Source organism: Streptopelia decaocto, assembly GCF_964273445.1.
Source record: "Streptopelia decaocto genome assembly, chromosome: 3".
Taxonomy (NCBI): Eukaryota; Metazoa; Chordata; class Aves; order Columbiformes; family Columbidae; genus Streptopelia; species Streptopelia decaocto.
In genome coordinates this window covers 64,066,765-64,089,922 of record NC_138656.1, presented here as the reverse complement: position 1 = coordinate 64,089,922, position 23,158 = coordinate 64,066,765, and the positions used below count along the sequence as shown (strand labels likewise).

Sequence of the window (23,158 nt, the reverse complement as noted above, 5' to 3'; positions counted from 1 at the left end):
GTCTTATAGGATTTTTCTACTCTCTAGAATCCTGGTCCAGTAATCTTTCTAAATCCGGGAATTCTATAAGTACAGATTTAGCTTATTCAGTAGCCTAAGTAATGTCTTGCTGTGCTCTAAATGTAAGTTCTTCAAGTAAAGCTTTCACAGAAATGACAGTTCTTCCTGAAAGGTATGCTTTTAACTTTCAGTTTGCTTGTTACTTCAATACCTGAAGCCAATCTTTTCTTTTTTTCTAATTACACAAAAAGGAATTGTACATCTTTGCATGCATGGAGCAAAGTTCAAGACCTTAGAAAATCAAAGTGCTTTTTTTTCCCTTTTTTTTTCACATTCTGGCTGTGACTTGACTGTATCTTCATAAGACGAGTAATGTAACTTTTCATCTAGAAAATTTTTGGTTATTTTATCACCTCTATTTAATTGGCTTCTGTCCTTTCCATAGAAACCTTTGTCACAAGCGTAGATATGAAGTCTGTTTTCTAAGAAAAGTTTGTTTTGTCTAGCTTGAGAACAGGCACTCAGTAATTTTTGGAGTTTAATTTGATATACAGTTGTCACTCTTGGTACATATACACTCTTGGTAAACTCTTATGGAAAAATAAAGTAAGTTTTATTTAAAATAATGTGTTTCTGCATTAAATATCAAACAGTTAAGTTATAAAAGTTCCATGTGATATCCATGCTGAGTGTTTCAGTGCAAGTTAGGATTGCAAGGTCAGGCATCCATGTTAAGAATTTCCAAATTAACATGACAATGGTCATGGGAAATCCAGCATCCTATTTAAAGTGAGGTGAAGCATTGATTTCCAAAGTTATCCCTTAGCCCACAGTATGTGATCTCCCTCTGCCTACATCACTTCCCAGCCACTCCTCCACCACATTACTGAACATACTAGATACTTCATCTGCACATGGCAGGGTTTGGGTCACGCTCCCTCTGTCTGGCCGGAAACACTAAGTTATGGTGTGACTATAAATGCCTTATAGTTTACTTCTACTAGGTCAGTAGTAAGCTTTCCATGGAAAGCTACGATCCATACTGCTGTAAGCAAAGGTAATATTAAGCAAATTATTGCAAAGGATTCAAAATTATTCAAGTTTCCTTTGAAATACCTTTCTGTATACCTGAAAGACCAGGAAGAATCATCTTCTCCACATTATGTTCCTCCCATTGTAAAAATGTCAGCAAACTCTTTCCATGCCAGTTGCTACATTAATATAACCTAAGGAGTACAAAACAAATTGCTGCAGAAACTATTAACAACTGGTAAATTCATTTATTGTTGTTGTAACTATCAATATTTGATATGGTTCATAGAGGAAAATGGGGTAACATCCTTAAACATAATGGGGTTTATGCCTGTTTCATAAGCAACCAGAGCGCTCCACTGCAGAAAATACAAACTCTATGCATCACAGTAAAGCCAATTGAAGTACTGTATCACATGATCATTCATTTTCAGTTCAAATATGATCTAAGAAACCTTACAAAATTCAGAAACTTAATTTGGAATTTTGCCTGCATCATTTGTTATGTCAAGAAACAATTACTCAGCACTAATTTCATCACAATAAATCTTAAAAATGCAACTTCTTTATTTTAGTCAATGAAAGTTCCACTTCATCTGTATAGTGAATTTTGTTCAAAAAGGACATTGAGGTGAGAAAAAAAATGGTTCTGTGATCATGTCTTTAACTTACACAGGCATAAGTCTATTTCTTTTTATCAAAATGGTGCATAAATCAGTAATACATGCCTCTATTAAAAGATGCCATCAAAAATAGTATTTTCCTATGTTTGATTTAACTACTGAGTATGTATGCTTAAATTATTTTGTTAAAATCTTTAGGACTGGGAAAAATGGCACAATATCAGTGCGAGCTCTGGATGGCCCCAAAGCCAGCATTGTGCCAGCCACATTCAGTGCTCTTTCTCCACCTGGATATACCATTCTGGATGTAGACGCTAATGCCATGCTGTTTGTTGGTGGTTTAACTGGAAAAATAAAGGTAATGTCATGTCTGGAGCTAGTGTATTAACTGTCTGTTTATGTGGACAATATTGTTATTGCTTAGAGTAGAAATAGGGAACTTTAATATTTTGGTGTCATTATAGTAGATGCTTTAGTAGCAAATAGTACACCTGTGCTCTTGAAAGAATATTAGGATTTGCCAGCCATCTGGGTGCACAGACCAGAAAGTTCTCTGTCCATGCTGTTAACTTCTTCTGCTCAGAAGCCTGGTGGCTGGATGTATGGATGCAGCATTTAGCCCAAACAACTAAATAGACAAGGAAGTCAATTGAAGAATTTCTTGGAGAAATACATATTAGACAAGGCAGACTTTCTGACATTTTTTTCTATGTTCTCCTTACAGCCTTAAACAGAGGTTCTAGTTTGCTCTCTACCTTCCAACTTTCTATCTAGAGGGTGTTTGCTTTTTTCTGTTAGCCATCAACCAGAACCCTTGAAAAGTATTTCTTAAATTAATGAATCATCAGTTGCTAAAAGTGATACTGCAGAGATTAGTATGACCCTTACAAAACCAAAATGGCCTCACTGGCTTTCTGTACTCTGTCCCTTCGATCTGCTTTTTCAAAGAAAATGGAAATTTAAAAAGGAGAGGTACTTTATCACCCACACTCTCAGCTTTCTTTAGTTCTTGGATTTTTGCTATGTCAGGTAAGTTTTAAGTTTCTGCTGTTGTTTTCACTCATACCACATTTAGTTACATTGGCATTATGTCCTAGTTTTCACTCACCATAATACCTCAGTGGAATAAATACTCCACTGCGGTGAATCAGGACTGTTTAGGGCTTGCAGTGCTGTGTAGCTGTAGCCACCAAAGGCTCAAACACACATCCATTAGAGGCTACAGGGTTGTGTCTGCCCACCTCCCTAAAACATTTAGCTGGCAGAGTCTGACTGCAGGCTCAGGAGAACAGACTGGCTCAGGTAACAATCATAAGTGCCAGAATTATGATTAAATGAATAATTTCATCATTCTGCATGCAGAAAAGCACTTTAGGGTTTGGTTTATACAATATTTAAATTTTGCTGACTCAGTTGAGACTCCACAAAATGCATGGTCAGGTGGTTTTTGGCTTGTTATCTTCAGGTGATCCCCTGAAGGAGTCATGGAACTTGAAACTCAAATGCCAGCCTAAACCCAAACCTTATTTGCAGATTATTTTAAGTATCGATTTTGAGTTATCAGAAGGCAAGTGGGACAAATACTGAAACATAAAAATACCATTTATATTTGCACATGTCTAGAACATCGAACTTCCCAAACCAAAGTTTTCACCTGAATTCTACTTCGAAAAAAATGCTTGGTTACATTAAGAATCCAGAGAATCAAAGATGATACAGAAGTTCAGCACTAGGTGTTCTGTGCCACAGCATAGTCTTGTGCCCAGTCCTGATTTCCACAGCAAAGCTATAACATTAGACTAACAAAAATGTATGTTTTACTTGATGTCATCTCTAGATTTAAGTATTATAAATATTTAATCTTAGTATTACAGCCTGATGGTAGAAAAAGTGAGGCAAAGGTGTAAAGAGAGATCACATGTACTGTTTGAGCAACCAGACACAAAAGCTGGTACCTACTGCTCCAGTAAAAGATGTCGCCTTTCCTAACAAAGGTCATCGCACTTAAATTGCAGTGTCAGAGAAAAAAATAGTTTGAATTTAGAAGTATTTAATATTGTATCTACTGATTTTACTTCATTGTTATTATTAGTAGTATATATTTGGGATATTTACTTGATATTTAAATACTAGCAGTATTTGAATAATACTTAGTCAAGAAGAATTACATAACAATGAAGCCTCATGAAGTGTGTGTTTCGGAAAAAATTAGAGATTTAGCAGAATCTCTAAGGGGAAATGGTTTCAAGGTCTCTTCGTGTTTCAGGACAAACAAAAAAGACCTGGACACAGTAACGTTTAAATCTGAACCCTTTCTTGAATGTTTTTCTTTTTCCTTTAGTTAGATACAGTGAGGCAGAGGTGGGTAGTGACCACAATTCAGGACGTAAGACAGTTGTAGGATCAAGTATGAGGTGTGATGCTGAACAGAAACAGGAATTATGGATGCTGCAAAAGTCTGATGCCAGAACGCTGTTTTCAACTTCAGTAAGAGTTCTCCAGTTTGCTATGGCTGGTATATTTGCAATTTAAACACTACCAGACTTGCTCTGTTCAGACACAGTTTATGAATTTAAAGAGAAATTATTACTTTTCTGAGAATTTTTGTTATCATGTAGTACAGTTTTCAGGGTCAAAAAATGAAAACCTTAACTGAGATTCTTCTAAAACCATGAAGCTCTTTGGACATTTATGACAGTCACTGATAGTTTTTTTAATCTTTGTCTTACAAATGGGCTTTTTCATATTATTGGGTTTTAGCGTGCTTTAATTTGTCATGGGATTTTGTCCACATCCCTTTTTGCATGCATCTTTGCAGTGTATTCCAAAAGAAGGCTCATTTTCAGTTTTTAAAATCATCTTTCATCTGACTTGAGTAGAAGACTATGATACTTAGATGCCATGAATTTCTCAGGAGTGACATTAAGTTTATACTTGTTGCTAATTAAAACCTTCCAAATTACCCTGGAAAATATCACCAGCCCATTAAGTCTTTTGAGTCATACTTTTCCTTGAATATTTTCAAATTGCACTTCTCCATATTCTCTTATAAGATCTTAATATTCATAATTGCTGTATGGAAAACAGCAGGTGCTTGTCTGTTTCAAATAGCTAAGTATATAGATTTTCAATCAGCTCATATTGATGAAGTGAAATTTAAATGAAACTAGGTATTTTTAGAAGGATAATTTTGAGCTGAGTACTCTGTGTACTTTCAAATATTACTACTGTGATCATGATACCCTGTTATGGTCTAATGAGCATTACCTGATATGCATGACCCTACCTTAATGAATTTTAATAGAGTATGAGTTTAAATTGTTTTGCCATCTGCACTTTTTTCTGCATCCAAAATTCAGCATGAACTTTACAGGTGTAGCCAGTTGAGTTCACAATTGGTCTTTTATCTTGGACAGTCTGCTCAATTTCCAGGCATTTGAGCATTAAGTACAGTAAAAACACTTTCCTTATTGTATTGCGGACAAAGATTCCTCATAGCCCTTTCTATGAAGCCTTAAACAAAGATCCAGACAGACCCTGAACAAGTGGGAATGGGCAGCTCCCTGAATAACCAGCAAAGCTGACAGGGCAGCTCCTCCTTCTCCAGGATTCATTCTTCCTAGGCCTTCACCAGAGTCTCAGATAAATGGGCTTTGATAAATTAGCTTTTCCACCCTGACTGATACAAAGTTTAGTTCACTTCCTTGCTGATCAGTTGTTTAATAAGACAACTTTCAGATCAATTGTTTCTATTTATATTTAAAATAATATGAAGCATCTTCTGGTATTTCATGCCAGTTTTGGTTCCAGACACAGTAGATCACTTCAAATTGAATTCTAATGAAATTTGTGTTTTCTGTTGCAGAAGTCAGATGCTGTAAGAGTCACCACCTTCACCGGCTGCATGGGTGAGACCTTTCTAGACAGCAAGCCCATAGGTCTGTGGAATTTCAGGGATATTGAAGGTGACTGCAAAGGGTGTGCCGTCAGGTAGGTGGTGCACTGACTGCTTCTCATGCTCCTTTGGGAAGCTGTCTGCAGTGACACTGTGTTCTCTGGTAAGCAGCAGGAGTTTCCACAGCAGCCGTCAAGTTCCCATAGACGGTAGCAGTCTGTACACAGCATTGAGAGTTGTAGGTAATACAAAATGAGGTTGCAGTTATGCCAAGAGGGGAAACGCCCAATCAGGGTCATAAAAGTGGTCACTGTCGTAACAGAATTAAGATGGTATGATGGTGCCGTGATGGTGAGGCTTCTGCTAATCAGTAACCAGAATTAGTCAATGAAAGAGAGTGGGATCCACAGTGGGACTGAGTCCGGCTCATGGACAGTTGTGGTGTGGGTGCCTGCTCCTCCTATGCAGCATGTGGCAGACACAGGTGCCTCAAGGTGGCTTTCATAGCCACCAGTGTTGTGAGCAGGGACCCCCACAAGAGAAAAGTGTCTCCGTTCTCAAGAGAGAATGGAAAATCCTGTACTTGTCAGTGACCTTTAATTCCAGGTAGGGCAAATGGTCCATCCAGGCAGGACCAGGATTCACATATGTAGGCTCAGGACTCTCTTCAGGAATTTTGAGACAACCAAAGTTACTTCCTTTCCAGATGTGTCCTTGTCCTTAGAGAGCTGTTGACCCATCTTCATTCCTCTCTTTCCCACCAAACTAATCCCAAACACTTTCCTGTACCAGGTCTCAGTTTCAAAAGCTGAGGGCCCTTATACAGTGCATGACCTGATACTACAGCACAGTCCTGGGAATTATCATGTAAAGAAGACAGACTCTGGGTCTGTCACAACCTTGTTTCTAGTTTATGACTTTCACAGTGACCAACCGCATGAAAGCAGCACTGTCCTCTTAGAGGCTCCTGGGTTTTTTTAGCAAATTCAGCAGTGTCAGTATATGGTATAGAGCTCATGCTGCTTTAAGGGAAATAATTGCAAACCCAGTCAGGGAAGTTAAGAATAGACTAGTTTTGAAACTAGGCTGCTAGTCTGACAACCTGCTAAGGCTTAGCCCTTTACAAATTATGGAAAATCCAGTTGTGAACAGTAACAATTTTGGAAATACCAGAGGATATCCTTGACTACAAACGGAGGCCGTTGACAATGACATAGAAATTTAATGAGCATGATGATGGATATATGCATTTCAGTTCCAAGCAAGTCATAGTGGAAATGCTTAAACCATTATGTGGAGCTCCGCCTAAATTAAATTTTCTTATTCATTAGTGATAGTGTATATCTACTTGTTTGGAGTTGGAGGTAGGTGGGAAGGAGATTAAAAAAAAAATACTAGACTTGAGATGTGTAGAAAACTGTATTAGAAGCTCCCTTTTACCTTAACCCATTGTTTCAGTACCAGAAAGAGTCCTGTTCTCCTGCAAAATCTATTTTCAAAAACCCGTTAAATGTAGCTATAAAGAGTGGAAAGACTACATTCAGGATCCTTGTGTACATGTGCCAAGATAAATGAGAAACAGGTTCCTGGCCAATATTTCACATGTAAGTCCCTTGTTCAATTTTCATTGTATTTGTGATTAAACCAAAAGACTGATGTTTTGCAGCTGTCTGATCTGTGTGACAGAAATGGACAAGAGTCTATCATAAAAATCATATCAAACAGATTCAAAGCCTCATCTTCTGTTCTGTAATGATAGGAATGCCAAAAATTGTGGAGGGCCAGATGCTTCTGCTCTTGTGGTGTTTGTAATTTGTGGGTAAAAAGAGAGAATTAGATTCCAGAGTTTTCAGTCTGGGATCCTTTAGAAGTTGTAATATCGCTAACCATAACAAAAGATTTATTACAAGATGAAGGAGTACATAATGCTATTTTACATTGAGGGTTGCAAAATGAGTCATTACAGACCACAAGATATATGGATATATGTGACAGGTTCTGCTTCCATCTTCCTCCCAGAAGTGCTGTTGTGTTGTACAGCTGGTGAACTGACCTTACAGCTTCACTTCCCAGAACCAGGGTTTGATATAAAATCAAACCAAGTTTGGGAAGAGTCCCAAGAGGCGTCCCCTCCCTCCAACTTCCCCTCACTTCTTTTTCTTTTAATCTCACATGGCAAAAGAAAATGGTTGGAATTGTCCCTTTTCAGCCCACAGGTGGCAGATGGTGAAGGGACGGTCCAGTTCGATGGGGACAGCTATGCCATGGTGAGCCGCCCAATCCGCTGGAACCCCAATATTTCCACAGTCATGTTCAAATTCAGGACCTTCTCATCAAATGCCCTGCTGATGTATCTTGCTACTGATGACTTGGTAAGAACAATCAGCTAACATTCACACTCCTGACAGGTTTCATGCCATCTTCACAGTGTCTGAATTTATCGTTATTATGAGAACAAACAGGAATTGAGTGTAGCATTGTCCTGGTATGATACTCTCTGATAGCTAAATGAAGGCAGACAATACTGTAGTGTGGAAGCTGACTGCCTCCGATTTACTGATTGGGGAGCATTATTATGTGCCTGGATATTTGACTGAGGGGAATTCCAGCTTTTCTGAAATTATTAGTTCATTTTAATTTATCCCAAATGATTACCTGTGCAAACATTGCCATTTATAGTTATGCCTTCATAGTTTAAAATGTCGTAGTGTGAGAGCAGGGAGATTATGGGAAGAGACAAGTCTTAGAAGTCCTACTGATATATAGGCAAAGTTTATGTTTAATGGAGTGGCATTAAAGGGGAACTGAATGGTGCAACAAACACGTGATGGTGATGGCATTTTTATGAGGCATACAAATTGTCCCTTTTCCAGCTAAAACAGCGAACAGAAACATTAGTTATAAAGGTGTTCAAGGCATTTATTCTCATGCACTATCAAATGTATGTGGGTGACAGGGAGAAGTTATTTATAAAGACATCTGGCCAGATCCTCACATGAACCAGGACTAACTCAACTTCAGCATATCTGATCGAGATTGACTTGCAAGCCTGGCTGGGAACAGGGTCATTTCTTTAGCCTTTTCATATGGGCCAGAAATTATGTACAGCAGTTCTTCATGATGTCTTGAAGAATTACTGAGCACTCACTATTTTACAAAAACTGGTTTTGTGTAAATCAGTCTTACTTCAGATGTCTGTATTTTAGGAAAAATTATCATAATTGCTGGAATTATCAAGGAGAAGGGTGCTCCTCCTGAGTGACTATAGTAAAAGAACATTTTATTATGACAACGAAGTACTTACACAGTTTTTATAATTAATTTTTATAATTGAATATTGAAAGTATCATTATTGTAATTATTTTAGATGACTTTGTATAATTATTTTGTACAATAATTATTAATTTTTGGTAGTTTTCAAGAAAAATAAGTGTGTACCTGAACTTCTGAAAAACTCTGGAAGCTGCAAGGCAACTAATCCCTGATATAGTTTCTCTCTTAAGATATTGTCCCACTATATAAAAACTTCAAGGACAGTCTTTCTAGTGATGTATGGATGGACATGCATAAACATCTAAAATACTGAGTTTGTTATATTTCGCTCTTTTATCTTAACATAAATTCATGTTCATGCACATGACATTATGATCACAGTTTTGCATAAGTATTCAGCACATGGTAAACTATTTTCATCCCCCACATAACTGAACACAGGAGGAACTGACCCTGAGCAAAATTATCATTAAACTTAAAATTTCTCTGGTACATTCATATCCTGGGTCATAGTTCTGCCATTATTTGCTTAATGCCTTTCATGCTGCCCAGTTCCTTGGTTGTTTTCCACTTTGAATCCTGCCAGCTCTTTTTTTGTAGGTGCTGCACTGTTACACTATTATTCCAGTCAGCCATTTGCAGTCACTGCTTAGATATTGGTGTCACTGGCCGATGAGAAAAACAGTTCATAGCTCTCCATTTCTAAAGATTAATCTGTGGAAACACTGATAAAACAAGCCCATTTTACCACCTTCACTATTCTTGCTTTCTACTTTGCAAGTTTAAATCTGAAATACGTAGTAAGTACACTACCTGTCAAAGCTCAGTATTAGTTTCAGGTAATTATAATGTGTATTTCTGTCTTCAATCTAAGAAAGTAAAAGTACAGACATCCCAGCAAAATTCCAGCTAAGTTGTTAGCAAAATTCCAACTAAGGTAGTAATCCAAAGGAGAGGAAAAGGGGAAAAAAATAACTTGTTGGCAGCAGACATTCATAAGTTACAGGCCTGGGCAATAAACACATAAGCAGATATTTTTTTAAAGGTTAAAAGAAGTTGTCTGTCACTGAGGAAAAGTACTTATTTAATGACATATGCATTTTTACCAAAAGGAACAAGAATAGTAATTTGTGTATCTATCTAATCCCTTTCATTAACAGAAGGATTTCATGAGTGTAGAACTCAGTGACGGGCATATAAAAGTCAGCTACGATCTGGGTTCAGGTACAGCTTCTGTTATGAGCAACCAAAAACACAATGATGGCAAATGGAAATCTTTCACCCTGTCAAGAATTCAAAAACAAGGTGAGTTCCTGTGGTGCTGACACCATGACATTCCAAGTTTCTTATGCAGTGCAGCTAACCATCTAATCTTGGGGAAAATGATGTGCAAAATTACTGGAATTATAAAGTTCTAGTGATTTAGAAACTTATTTTTCCTAGAGTACAGGTGTGTTGAGCTGCACGTGGGTGATTGCACTGTTGAAATGGCCTTTTATGAACAGGTAGTTTAATTTTCAGGCATAATTCCAATTTACAGTTGCATAAATTACATTCTGAAATGCTTCTGAGTGGAGAAAGAAGAAACTTTTTCATCAGTTCCCTGATGTTCAAAATCATTAAAAAAACCTGTGTGATTTTTGTTAGGACAGCAACAGCTTCTGTACTGTACAGTCATCTCATGCTCAGCATGCCCTAAGGTACTTTAAAAAAGCAATTACTTCAGTGCATTATCTCAGTAGACAAAGCCAACAACTATTTTATATACCCTAATGAAATGCAGAGTGCCATGATCTGAATCTACGTGAAAAAACCTGGGAACAACTTCAAAAGGGCTACTATTTCTTTAGCCTGTTACTTGAGCAAAATGTGAAGTGGTGGCACTTGGTAAGATCGCAAAGGTTGCTGGCTATTGTGCTAGCAACCCCCTTTTTTTTGTTTTTAATCTAGTTATAGGACTGTTAGAATCTTACCTGAGCCAAATTATTTTTATTTATGGTATCTGTGGCATTCCTTGTGCCTTTGTATCCTGAAGTCTTTGCATTCTGAACCTTCAGGGTCACCAAGACCCCCTAAAACGCACTCTTCCTCCACTGCACCCTGCAGTGCCTTCACATCTCAAACACACCATGCATTAAAAATATATGGAAGAAGCATGTATATAGGATGGTTGTTATGCAGCGCATCACCAACTCAAGATTGAGATTAGACGTGACGCCAACCGACTGCTTTGGGTTTGAAAATCTCTAAGGCACATAATGACAATGCTTAACAAACTTTTGTGCTAAAAAAATCCTGCTCAAGTGACAGCCTTTGGACTGAAATAAAAAATTAAATGTAAAGTGATTTCTTCTGTCCTGAATTTGTCCTGAAGTGTTAGCTCCAAATTACATTGACACAAAGAACATACTAAATTGAAACAGGTTTAGAGAATACATAAAAATAAAGCAGACAGAATTGCTATAGCTTTTCAGGTTGTTATGGAAACAGAGGAAAGTGCAGGTCTCTTTGCCTGCCCATAACTGACAATTTGGAAATCCAGTGTTTTAATTGTGAAATACAACCCTCCTTGCCTGTCCCCTCACCTGCTAACCCTCCAAATATTTCTCTGTTGTTTTCTTACATGAAGATATCATTGTTCCTGTCTAATATTCCAAAACTAATCTCAAATCTCTTCCAGCCAACATATCAATTGTAGACATAGACACCAATGAAGAAGACACCATAGCAACAACTTCTACAGGCAGCCACTTTGGGCTCAACTTAAAAGGGCATGAGAAGATATATTTTGGGGGATTGCCAACCCTGAGAAATCTAAGGTAACATGGCTCAAACCAATTTCTTTACCTTTGGTAAGGGGTTGTACATGCAGTGGAATCTTATTCTTTGTATTTATTTCTCAAGTTCACTCGCAGTAAGTGAATGGTGAGTTCCCAATGTACCCTATATTGCCACAGCAGACCAATGCTTTATTTGCATATGTTATGTATTTCAATGTATTTCACAGAGCTCACATTACACAAATACAATGGAAATAGCAGTAACAGTGCAGTTCAGGTTTCTGGTGTTATACAAGAACCATGATGTAGCTGACTTTTCAGGTATTTTTTTATTTGATTAATAGAATTTGTGACTTCAGACTTACAGAAATGGCTGCATACCTCCACAAAATTAAGCACAAGTGTTCACCTTGTGCATGAGTAGACAAATTGAACTACAAACTACTCCTTATAGTATTACTATTAAATGGGTATGCATGTTTTTGCATAATCAGGGTCAGTATACATTCAATATATATAAAAATGTTGTGCTTGGATATAATGTAAAATTATTTGTAGATACAAGTACCTGGTTTGCTTAGATAAAATTCCTATTGTATTCAGGAATTAAAATATATGATACAACACTTCTGATATATTTAATGTAAATAGAATGAAATACAGCAATCTTTCCCTTCAGAAACCTGATCCTGAATTTCTTACACAAATAAAATTCCCAGTATTTATTTTTAACATATTGCATAGTATTATTGATAAACTTTACCTTAAGTTTTAATAAACTAAAGAAATGGAATAACAGATACTTGAACTTAGTAATTGTATTGTATGGTTTTAAATAGACCAAAAAACTTTCTGAAGATTTAAATGAATATTCAGTAGTTTTGTAATGACAAGAACAAGAGAACTCCGTGCTACAGTGGACAGATGAGCAAGACAGAAACAAGCCCATTAATCTATGTCAGCTTTAGCTACATGGTATAATGACAGTCTTGAAGTGGTCTTGTGCACAAGGAACTGCTGTGATTAGTCCACAGGCTGTTCTGCATCTAAAAGATGGATGTATCTGTTAATTTATTAGGTTAATAGCTGACCTCTGATGTCAAATCACCCAGCAATAAAAAGATCTAAGATCTATTTTACTCATGAAATGTAACACTATATTATGTAATTGTGAAATCACACCAGCGCATAACAAAATATCTAGAGTCATTGTCTTCCAGAAAATCCTTTGTGGTTTCTTAGAAAATCAGTGTACCACAGCTACTTGGACCTGTGGTAAGCATTTTGCCTGCAGCTATGATTCATCAGTCCCTGGGGCAAGATGAATGTTACAGTAAATTAGAACCAAAAATAGGGAAAGGGAGATTAGGGCAAAACTGAGCCACTGCAAACAATAGACACTGAGGTACCCGTGACTTTGTAATTAGCAGGTCATGTCAGTTCTGCCAAATTCTTTACATGGTTTGCTTTTACTCACGACCATATACAGCAAGAAATTATGAAAGTTCTCCATTATATTACACTTTAAGGTAGCTGTTTGCAGAGTAACCCTGTTAATTTTTATAGTCTGATAGTGTATGTAGAATCTCACCATCTACTCTGTGTTGTTTGTAAATGATGTATATCTGTCTCAGTGTGAAATATTTGTACCTTGCTAATAAGTATAATTTGTTACAATTAATTTTGATATTTTTTTTGTCTTTCTCTCTCACCCTAGTGTGAAAGCAAGGTAAAAATAATCAGATTACTTGCATGACTTGCATGTGTTAGTAAGTGCAGCTTGAAAGCACTGGCAGCAATGCAGAAGCAGTGTGTGGGCAGTATTTACACCAGCTGCTATGCTAAGGCTGTTAATTCAGCAAGCTGCTCCTGCTGCATCAAGCAAAGCTGCTCCCAAGTGCTTAACACTCTCATCTTACACACCGTGCACACGCCTACACAAACAACTTTTTCTTCACACAGCTGCTTACTTCAGCTGTGTTTGTTGATGAGACCAGACTAAGGCAGAGCTCAAGTGAGCTGTGTTGCCGAGTTTCATTCTGACCCTCGGAGCTGGAAGAGCAACATAGTCCCGGGCCAGGTGAGGAGCCTTGTGCTCCTGGGCAGGGAAGTGGTTACTGAGGAGGATGAGAAAGCTAGGTGCAGATTTTTGTGATATCTGCCACTTCGGAGTTTAAGAACAAGAGGACAGGAGAGGTCACCCGTTTCTGACTGTTTCCATTTTGCAACAATTGGTGTCTGTTATTTTGCTCAGATGTGAAATGAACTCCGCTGTTTCAGAGCTTAATTCATGGCATGAAGTACAAAAATGTAGTTTCCTTCCCCAGTCTGGAGAAAGATTATTTCCTCCCAAGCTCCAGAAATCTTTTCCTGTGTTCCCTTGAAATTGATACTAATTTGGAAAAAAAAAAAAAAAAAAGCCAAGATCCGAGGTTGCATCTGGAGTACTACATCCATGCATCCAGTTCTGGGCTCCCCATTTTAAGGACAAAAAATTACTGGAGGCAGTCCAGCAGCAGGCAACAAAGATTAGGGGCCTAGAGCACCTTTCTTTTGAGGAGAGACTGAGAGCTGGGTCTGTTCAGCTGGAGAAGAGAAGGCTGAGGGCGGATCTCATAAATGTTTATAAATATCTCAAGGGCGGATGTCCAGAGAATGGGACCAGACTCTTTTCAGTGGTGCCCAACGATAGGATGAGGGGCAATGGGCACAGACTGAAGCACAGGAGGGTGCCAGAGCACTGGCTGCCCAGAGAGGTTGTGGAGTCTCCTTCTCTGGAGACATTCAAAACCCGCCTGGACACATTCCTGTGCAATCTGCTCTAGGTGAACCTGCTTTAGCAGGTGGGTTGGACTAGATGATCTCCAGAGGGCCCTTCCAACCCCAACCTGTGATGTGAATGAACTTGGACCTTGTTCTGTATGTTTGGAATGGAAAAGGGGAAAAAAAGTCTTAGGAAAACATCAAGCAAGTATTAAATGTTTACAAGGATGTAGAGTTCATATGGGTTGAGAATTATAAGACAACAGTGACAGTCTATTGCATGAGTGCAGTCTGTACTGGAATAGGGCAGGAATGGGGTGGGAACATGGGTGGTTTCTGTATGGCAAAGAGAGGAGACAGTGAGCACTGCTGACAACGACATGGCAAAACTCATCTGCTGCTGGGAAGATCAAGCTATGAAGGAACTGGGGAAGAGCTAGGAAAGAAAATAATAAAAAATAAAAGGTGACCATAGCTACATGACCGTAAACAAAGCAAAGTATGGATTATTTTAGTAAACCAGATGCCTAGTTTCAGGGATGTAAATTTGCCAGAGAACATACCGCGCTTGCTAGGATGGCTGTAACGCAAAGAATGGCTTTCAGTACCAAAACATGCAGCTGAACAGTATATCTGCAAATTGGTTTTGTTCTGTAATTAATATTTTTAAAATATTTTCTTTCCTTCCAGGGAGCTCCCGTGCTTGGTTTTGTTGTTTTGTTTTTTTTTTATCCCCACAGTTCTAACTCCTCATTTATTTTCCCAATTCATTTTTCTTTCTATGAGCTGTTCATATTCAGATATTCTACTGAAGACTCATGGGTAATATTGTGAGTGAATTAACTAGTGCTTTTTTGTCTCTTTGGATTTACTTTCCATTATATGAAAGGCAACTTTTTTCCTGAAGTGATTTTATAAGGCTTGTCTTCTTTCAAGCCTGGTTCAGATGTTGCCAGCAGTAATGATCGCACCCTGGTGTTCCCAGGCCTGGGAAATCATACTTTTGCATTCAACCATGGTAGCTTTGATATTATTTTCAGGAGTTTTCTCATTTCTTCTGGCAACCAGCTGATGGGCCAAACCATGGAACTTTGCAATTCGATTACATAATTTTCCTGTCTTGGATAGATAGTCAGTTTCTGTAACAAACCTGAGGTTTGTTTTTTTCTTAACTGCCTGAAAAAGTCAAATCTATTGCTGTGTCACAAGAAAATATGCAGCAGTTTTCATAGGAAAGATACTGGGAATATAAAAGGCATAGAAAAAATCTTAGTCCACCTGAACATAAAGAATTCCTAAAGCATAACAAAAATCAAATCAAAACTTTTTTTCAGTCTTTGGCAAAGACTTTATCAAAAATGTTTCTATGCTGCTAAATTCCTCTTTTGTTAGGATCTAGCATGCAAAATATGGATGAAACCTCAGTCTTCCAGTTAAGGTCTCTCCTTATTGTCATGATTTTTGAGCTGGCACCTTTCTACTTCGCTTAAGGAACAACTACTTATTTCGTAGCTCACTGCATTTAAACAGCAAAGGTGACAGCTCTCCTTTACAAAAAACAAACAAACAAACAAACAAAACCAAACAAAAACAAACAAACAAAAAAACACTCAAAAAAACCACACACACAGAAAAAAAAAAAAAAAGGAAAAATTAAGACTGTTGTCAGTTGAAGATGAGATGAATCTCCTGTTACACCTTTGAGTGATGGAAGGCAGACTGCACAATGTGCTGATAAGTTGTAGAAGGCAAGATGTATTCATTTGAGTATGTGTGTATTAAAAAAAAAAAAAAAAGTCAAGCATCTGTGCATCTGAAAGTGCGTGTGTGAGTGTGTCTAGCTGTGTTCTCCTTAAACTCTGTTTTTGAAAATACATTCTACTTCTAAATGTTTTTTTAGGCCTGAAGTAAACTTAAAGAAATACACAGGTTGCCTCAAAGAAATTGAAATTTCAAGGACACCATATAATATATTGAGTAGTCCTGATTTTGTTGGTCTGACCAAAGGATGCACACTAGAGGTTAGTCTGACTTCCGTGTATTTTGGTCTTAATGGGTGTAAATGTTTTCTGGTTTCTGATTGTATAAGGCATATTCAGACACACATAGGGATCTAACCTGAAAATCAGAGTGGTTCTATTTTATAGAAAGAAAGATTAACTAGTCTGATCAGCAAGCAGAGCAGTTTTCCAGATCCTAACCTCTTGGACAAAATTCCTGGACAGATGTAATATCCCTGTCCCTAAGGAGCAGTATTTTCTGAATTCCTTAGCAGTGGTGTAACTCTGTTTTAGATGACTAAAACGGGAATTATTGACATTAATGAGGGAGAATTAGGCACTTATAATATTGCAAAAAGCTTTAAAAATGTTGATACATGTAAAATCTAAGGATTTAAATGACTTTTTTAAAAAACATTAATATAAAATCATTCATGACAGGAAACCTGAGGTACTTTGAAAATCACAGTGTGTTTGGGGGTAAATGAAACAAAATCACTTTTATGATAGGGACTGTAGAGCACTTACTGTTATGAACTACCACTGAGCTGGAAGGCATATTTCTTACTGATCACAAAGAATGTGCAAAATTGGTGTCATTATTTTAACTGTAAATGCAACTCAAGTCTATTTATTTTTAGTTGTTCCTTCTTCTAATTAACAGGCTTTCAATGCATATGAAATTCTAGGAGTCTGATTCTAAGTTTGAGAAATAATATAGCAATTTTCCTTGGAAGAGTCTTCATATAGAAAAAAATATTTCTGGTGACATTTGTCTCCCAATAAACATTTTGTATTTCTTCCCTGGAAATGTATGCTATTTAAGATAGTTTTGCAAGCAGATGTATCATCTAGAGTTCCATCTCATATAACACTACAGCAAATCGAGTTACTGTTAAACACATGCTTTCCAAATATTTTTCTCCAAAACACTGAAAATTTCCTTTGAACAGTGACTGGAACCCAGACAGGCCAAAATAAAGATGAGTAGCCTATTTTGCTGTGTTCATCATTTCTGTCTCTGGCCTTCATCAGAGCAAAAAGCACACAACAATAGGACTCTCAGACAGGATAGCAGACTAGATGGATCAGTCATGAGATGGCCATTTTTAAGTTTTCAGGTTTGTGACAAAGCTAAACTATAAACAACCAGATTGCACAAACGCTTTTAAATCTTACACATTTGGGGTTGGCAAAAGTTTTGTACAGAAGTTCATATTTGTTTGCATTTTTTGTATATTCTTTGCTGAATAGGAAAAACAGTTATTTTGGTTTTCTTCTGTTGCTGTGAATCTTAGAAGCTTTTCACAATATTTTGTAACTTTTGAGGTTTCAGAATTTGTAATCTAATTGGACTAACCATTTTGTTGGGGAATTAAATAAAATATCCAAATTGTACAAAACAGGGTTTGTAGGATAATTAAAAAGAAGTGAAGTAAAAGCAAAAGATAAGGACTGGACATACGCTCAATTATTTAAATGCCCTCAGATTTCAGAGAAAGGTGAACATCAACAGCAATGATTTTATCTAGCATAATCTATTATGCTGAAAACAGTTCTACTGTACTGAAAAAATGGTGAGTTAGTTTAGAAAAAGTCACTGTTTCCGTAGAGTGGTCTTCCCCATCTGGAAGAGTACAAGAACTGGCAGTGATTAGAGAAAATCTTCAGGAGTATGCAGTGATGTATTATTTGATCACATACTCTAGTCTTCGAATTGTGTTAATGGCTACCAATATCCAAAGAGTTGGACCATGCACAACTGCTTCATTTATGAGCCTGAGTCATTAAGAAAGCAGTGGTGCTTAGAGAAGCAATAATGATGAAGCAATCATGACCGATTAAAGGAAAGTATTTTCTGGGCACATTTGACAAATAATAGAATCTAGTTTATGTTCATATTGGCTGCTGTATTGATTTAAAAGCAGAATCTCACTGGATTAACTCAGTGGAAAACTTTAACATAAAAAGATATCTGTAAGCAGTTATTTTTAATCCAAGAGGATACACTGAAATAAGACTGGAACTTTGCCTTCCTGTAAGACAGAAATACTCTAATGAAGGCAGATGTAAACAGGTAAATCAGTGTTTGCACAACAGTTTGAGAAGTAAATTGCTTAGTGGCTATTATTACTTTCCATCTCTTCCCACTACTTATATTTATGTAGTTTATTACTTTAGTTAAGAAATCTTTCTGCAAATGCAGACTCTTTCTTTTAATGCTATTAATGGACTTTCCTATTCTCTTCCTCCTACAGAACATTTACACAGTGAGCTTCCCCAAGCCAGGTTTTGTGGAACTGCAGCCTGTCTCCTTTGATACAGGCACAGAAATCAACCTCTCCTTCAGCACCAAGAATGAGTCTGGGATCATCTTGTTTGGCACAAGTGGCACAGTTGTCCCTCCCAGGAGAAAGCGCAGATACACTGGAAGGAAAGCTGCCCCTCTGAGGAGAAAGCGCAGACAGACGGGACAGGTATGAGGAACCTAGCAAAAGAGAAAGAAAACTAACAGTTTTACTGAACTTCTTCCACTTGGTTTGTTTCAAGACAGTCAGATGTTTATGCTTAAGTTAAAAGTCAGTGCTTGGGAATATGTTATTTCTAATGTTATCCTTTATCTCATGCAGAATCTGATAGAGGCTCAGAATTTTTTTTATTTTAATTGGAGGAGCTGTTTCTCTTAAAGATTTACAGTAAAACACCCATTACTTGTTACTAAACAATAACAGATTTGGTTTTGTGTCATATAGATGCTTCCATGTTGTTTTTTAAATCAAACCTAAATGTAAGAGAATACTCTTCTTCACTCATTCTGAGGACTACTTACACATTATTAATGCTTGGAAACATCTCCCACTCCTGTTTATATAGACATAAGTGAGGATTATTCTGCTTCCACCGAAACCCCTTGTTTGGGATCACTGCTGTGGGGTAAAATAATTAAGAGAATTCCAAGGTCTCCTTCTCTCCCATAAAATACGAATCTGCAGTATAAATCCTTTCTGAAGAAGAGGATAGGATCAGTCTGTTCAGAGGAAGTACACACAGAGTCCATGTGACTAACTGGCAAAAGCATGATTGCTGCTATAAGTAATTAAAATCTTGATTAATTAAAAACCTTACAAACAGACATACTACAACAGAGATAAACAGGATATTTTGGTGCTTTCTTTGTTCAGGACTTCTGGGAAATGATATTTCATTATTCTTCTTCCTGTCTGTTTTGGAAGAGAGCTCTCAGTGACCTGGAGGAACATGCTCCAGGGACAACACATTACGGTGGCTCACCTGCATGACATTAACTTCGGGGTAGGGGCTCCTTTATCATTACCCAGTTCTACAGGTCAGAGAAGTGAGCATGACACTCATTGCTATAGCAACTGGAGGTCAGATCCTGAAATCTGCTACAACATTATATTGGTTGCTAGAGTAACTACTAGTGTGATTTGCCAGCCCTCCAAACCCAAAACTCACACTGAGATCGATGCTGTTCAGGGCTTGATAGGTTTAAGACCAGGCCTTGTAACAGCAAAAATCAGAATTGTAGGTTAGAAGTCTCCATCTTTCCCTGCAAACAGGTATGCAGAGAGTTAAATCTTTTGTTGAGGCTTTCCAGCATGACCTCATTTTATCCATTCCTCATTATAAAAACGCAAAACGCTCTGAATACAGCAGCAGCAGCAGAACCAAAGCTACAGTATCTTGACTATGGTAAGCAGTGTAAGAAAATAAAACATACACACTAATGTAAAACTGAGTGAAATAATTTCTTTCCAAATGTAACTTGCCTTCTAATACCATCATACACATTGCAGGCCTACTATGCAGTGTTCCTGAACAGAGGTCGACTAGAAGTGCACATCTCCACTGGGATACGGGATCCCCACAGAATCACCGTCAGACCAGAAGCTGGCGAGTTCCACGACGGCAGAGCACACTCCGTCCGGATAGAAAGAGCTAAAGGGTAACAAATACCTGGAAGTGCTACAGACCACACAGCACAGCTAATTCAACAAAGCGAATGTACTAATGTCTTTAGCAATCCACGCAAATTTTTAGAAGTTAGTTTCTGACAGGGCTTATTGTTCTACAGAGCTGGGTTTACATGCTTTCCTAGGCTATCAACCTATTTCTCCAGAGACCTGAATTTGTATCTTTAACCTTCTAGTACTTGGCAAATATGTTTTATAATATTAGTCGAATCTGTGGATGAGAAATACCACTGCAGTACAGTAAATCCCCTTTTCAAGACATGTAGAGAAAAAACTTTTTAAAAGTGTATAAGCAGCAGCAGCACAGCAGCCTGGAGCCTTTTTGAGATGCTGACTCGGTTATTATTTATGGCCTGGAACACCCCTTGTTCCAAATAGGTTTTGTTGTGGACATTTGGACACACAAATGTGTAAGTAATGTGCAGACATTCAAAGGATTAGTGCACTATCTACAATGTTGTTCTATTTTGTTTAAAAAAAATCAGATAGAAGATGTAACATCCAGCATGTTACAAGATACAATTATTCAAGCCCGCTGAACACTAGGCTTCACCCTCTCACTCCCAAACACTGCAGCCTTCTTGAGCAACAATCCTGTCTGTTTAGTCACCAGGTGCCCTTCTGTCCCCTCTATAATCTGCTTTGCTTTGCTTTGTCCTTTGTCAGTATAATTTTCTTACTGAATTTCTATTGTATCAGTAAAAAAAAAAACTTTATAATAATGCCTTCAGACAATCTCTCCTCAGCTTCAATGACTAGTTGGGTGTAAAACTGCAAATTCTTTGGGAGAAAAAAGTTATTTTGGAAATGGATGACTACGTTTTGTGAAACATTTTATGTCACTGTGACAGAACACAAATATGCAGATGATAATAAGAAGCTTTAAACAACAAAGATATTTTATGCAGTGATATATCAAGTACAGTAGCTTGACCTGTGAGAGTACATCAAGACACAATGGCTGTACAATGCCATCCAGTAATGCTTGTTCAGATGAAACCTCTGTTACAAAACAAATCATCTGAACTTTGCAGTTTGTGTAACCTGAAATGATGTGAAAAGATATGGTAAGATTAACTCATCCTCTGCTCATCACAAACTCAAGCTTTATTTGATTAAATATGAGGAACATCCTTTGAAAACTCTTCAGAGAGATAATTGTCCATGTAATTATGAAGTATTTGCTTTCTCTTCTGAGATAATTACAGGATACTGTTGAAGACTAATGCACATCATTGTATGGTTCTGCTTGGTGCAAAAATGTTTACTATGGTAATGGCTAGGGATGAAATAGTGCATGCTGATGAAAATGAGGCAAATCAGTAGCCATGGCTAAAGTGCAGCAGCAGAAAGGATAACTCAAGTCTTGACAGTCTAATTTCCCTGCATGTCCTCTCAAGGCAGTGAAGTGCCCTCTCTGGGACACTTCACAGAACCTAAATTAGTCTGTTCTCTGAACTGCCCCCAGAGAAATCTCACTCCTGTTTCCCATGCTGAAGGGTCTGGGGAAAATCCTAGAGATTGTCCCAAAAGATAAGTCTTTTAATGCCTGCTTTCTCCAATCTTTTGAAAAATTAACCACTTTCTTACTCTACAGCTTTATAGACCAAATGAATCCATCCAAAACTATGAGGAAATAGGACAATTTGCATGTAGTACAACAGTTATACAATTCAGGCAATTAAGTCAGTATCCACTTCTGTCTATGACTTGTGTAAATAACAAAGCCAAGTGTTTGTTTTACATATGAAAACTGGCCTCTTTTCAGTAAACATTTTCAATATTCAGTTGGTGACTTCTATAATTATTGTTAATGAAGACTATTGGAGTTAAATGTAATTTTGCAGTTGAAAAAAATGAGATTGTTTGCCAGAAACTGATTATTTCTGATGTGTCTTAAGCATGCCCAGTAATTCTGAAAAATCAAGCTACTTACTTACAGCTACCCAACTTAGGCTTAGATAATTAAATTAGTCAAAGGTGCTTGAATAATTAGGTCCTCATGTTTAGCATGACTGTAACATATTTGAAATAAAACCTGCACTTCATAAATAATATCAGAGTTTTCTGTAGACACATATAGCTTTTTGTCATGGTCCTGATTCTCTCCTGGCTAAACTATATTAAATATAATCTAACAACATAAAGAAATGATGCCACCTAGCATTCTACATTCACCTTCAGAATTACTGAAGTTCTTATCCATCCTTTGCAACTCAGCTCACCTTAAGCTGAATTTGTTCGGACGTTGGAGGTTTTCTATGTTTCATTAATGATTAATTGTCCCAAAGACAGCAGTTCTATTTTTGACTCTTGTTGCTATACTTTGTTACATATGTTACTCATCAAAATAATCCACTGTCTCTCAGTTCCACAGCCCTGATAATAATGTTGCTTTGTCAGTATACACAATGTACGGTTTGGCAACCTAGATTTTCACTTTATGTCCCCTTTACTATGTTTCCTTGTAAATGTGGTATGAACCCAAAACTAGCCCTTTCCTCTTTGTTCTTTTTTCTATTCTTTGACTTGGTTTGGTCAGCCAATAGTCCTGTGCATCAGAGGCTTCTGCCTTCCTCTGTTCAACTTGAACACTATCTTCCATGAGACAGCTTTGACTTTAACTTGTAGCATGTGCATTACCCACAAGAAAGAACAATAGCACTTGTATCACTACATGGAGAACAATCAGCAGTTCTACTCTGCTGTCTCCCTCAGAAACAAAAGCTACCAGATCTTTTAGAAACTCTACAGTATGTATCTGTGGTTGATTCTGCAATAAGAGCAGTCCGTAGCA

General features: G+C 37.5%; 1 protein-coding gene across 2 annotated transcripts in view; it reads left to right on the top strand.

Annotated features, from left to right (window-relative positions):
* Positions 1 to 23,158, top strand: part of LAMA2 (laminin subunit alpha 2) — a 359,087-nt gene that overhangs the window by 316,631 nt on the left and 19,298 nt on the right. For both annotated transcript variants that reach the window (XM_082048323.1, XM_082048322.1), the window contains exons 47-54: positions 1,854 to 2,013; positions 5,521 to 5,645; positions 7,760 to 7,922; positions 9,984 to 10,128; positions 11,504 to 11,642; positions 16,267 to 16,387; positions 18,625 to 18,843; positions 20,185 to 20,333. In XM_082048323.1, the coding sequence (XP_081904449.1) occupies positions 1,854 to 2,013; positions 5,521 to 5,645; positions 7,760 to 7,922; positions 9,984 to 10,128; positions 11,504 to 11,642; positions 16,267 to 16,387; positions 18,625 to 18,843; positions 20,185 to 20,333 (1,221 nt within the window). The remainder of the gene's footprint in view (positions 1 to 1,853; positions 2,014 to 5,520; positions 5,646 to 7,759; positions 7,923 to 9,983; positions 10,129 to 11,503; positions 11,643 to 16,266; positions 16,388 to 18,624; positions 18,844 to 20,184; positions 20,334 to 23,158) is intronic.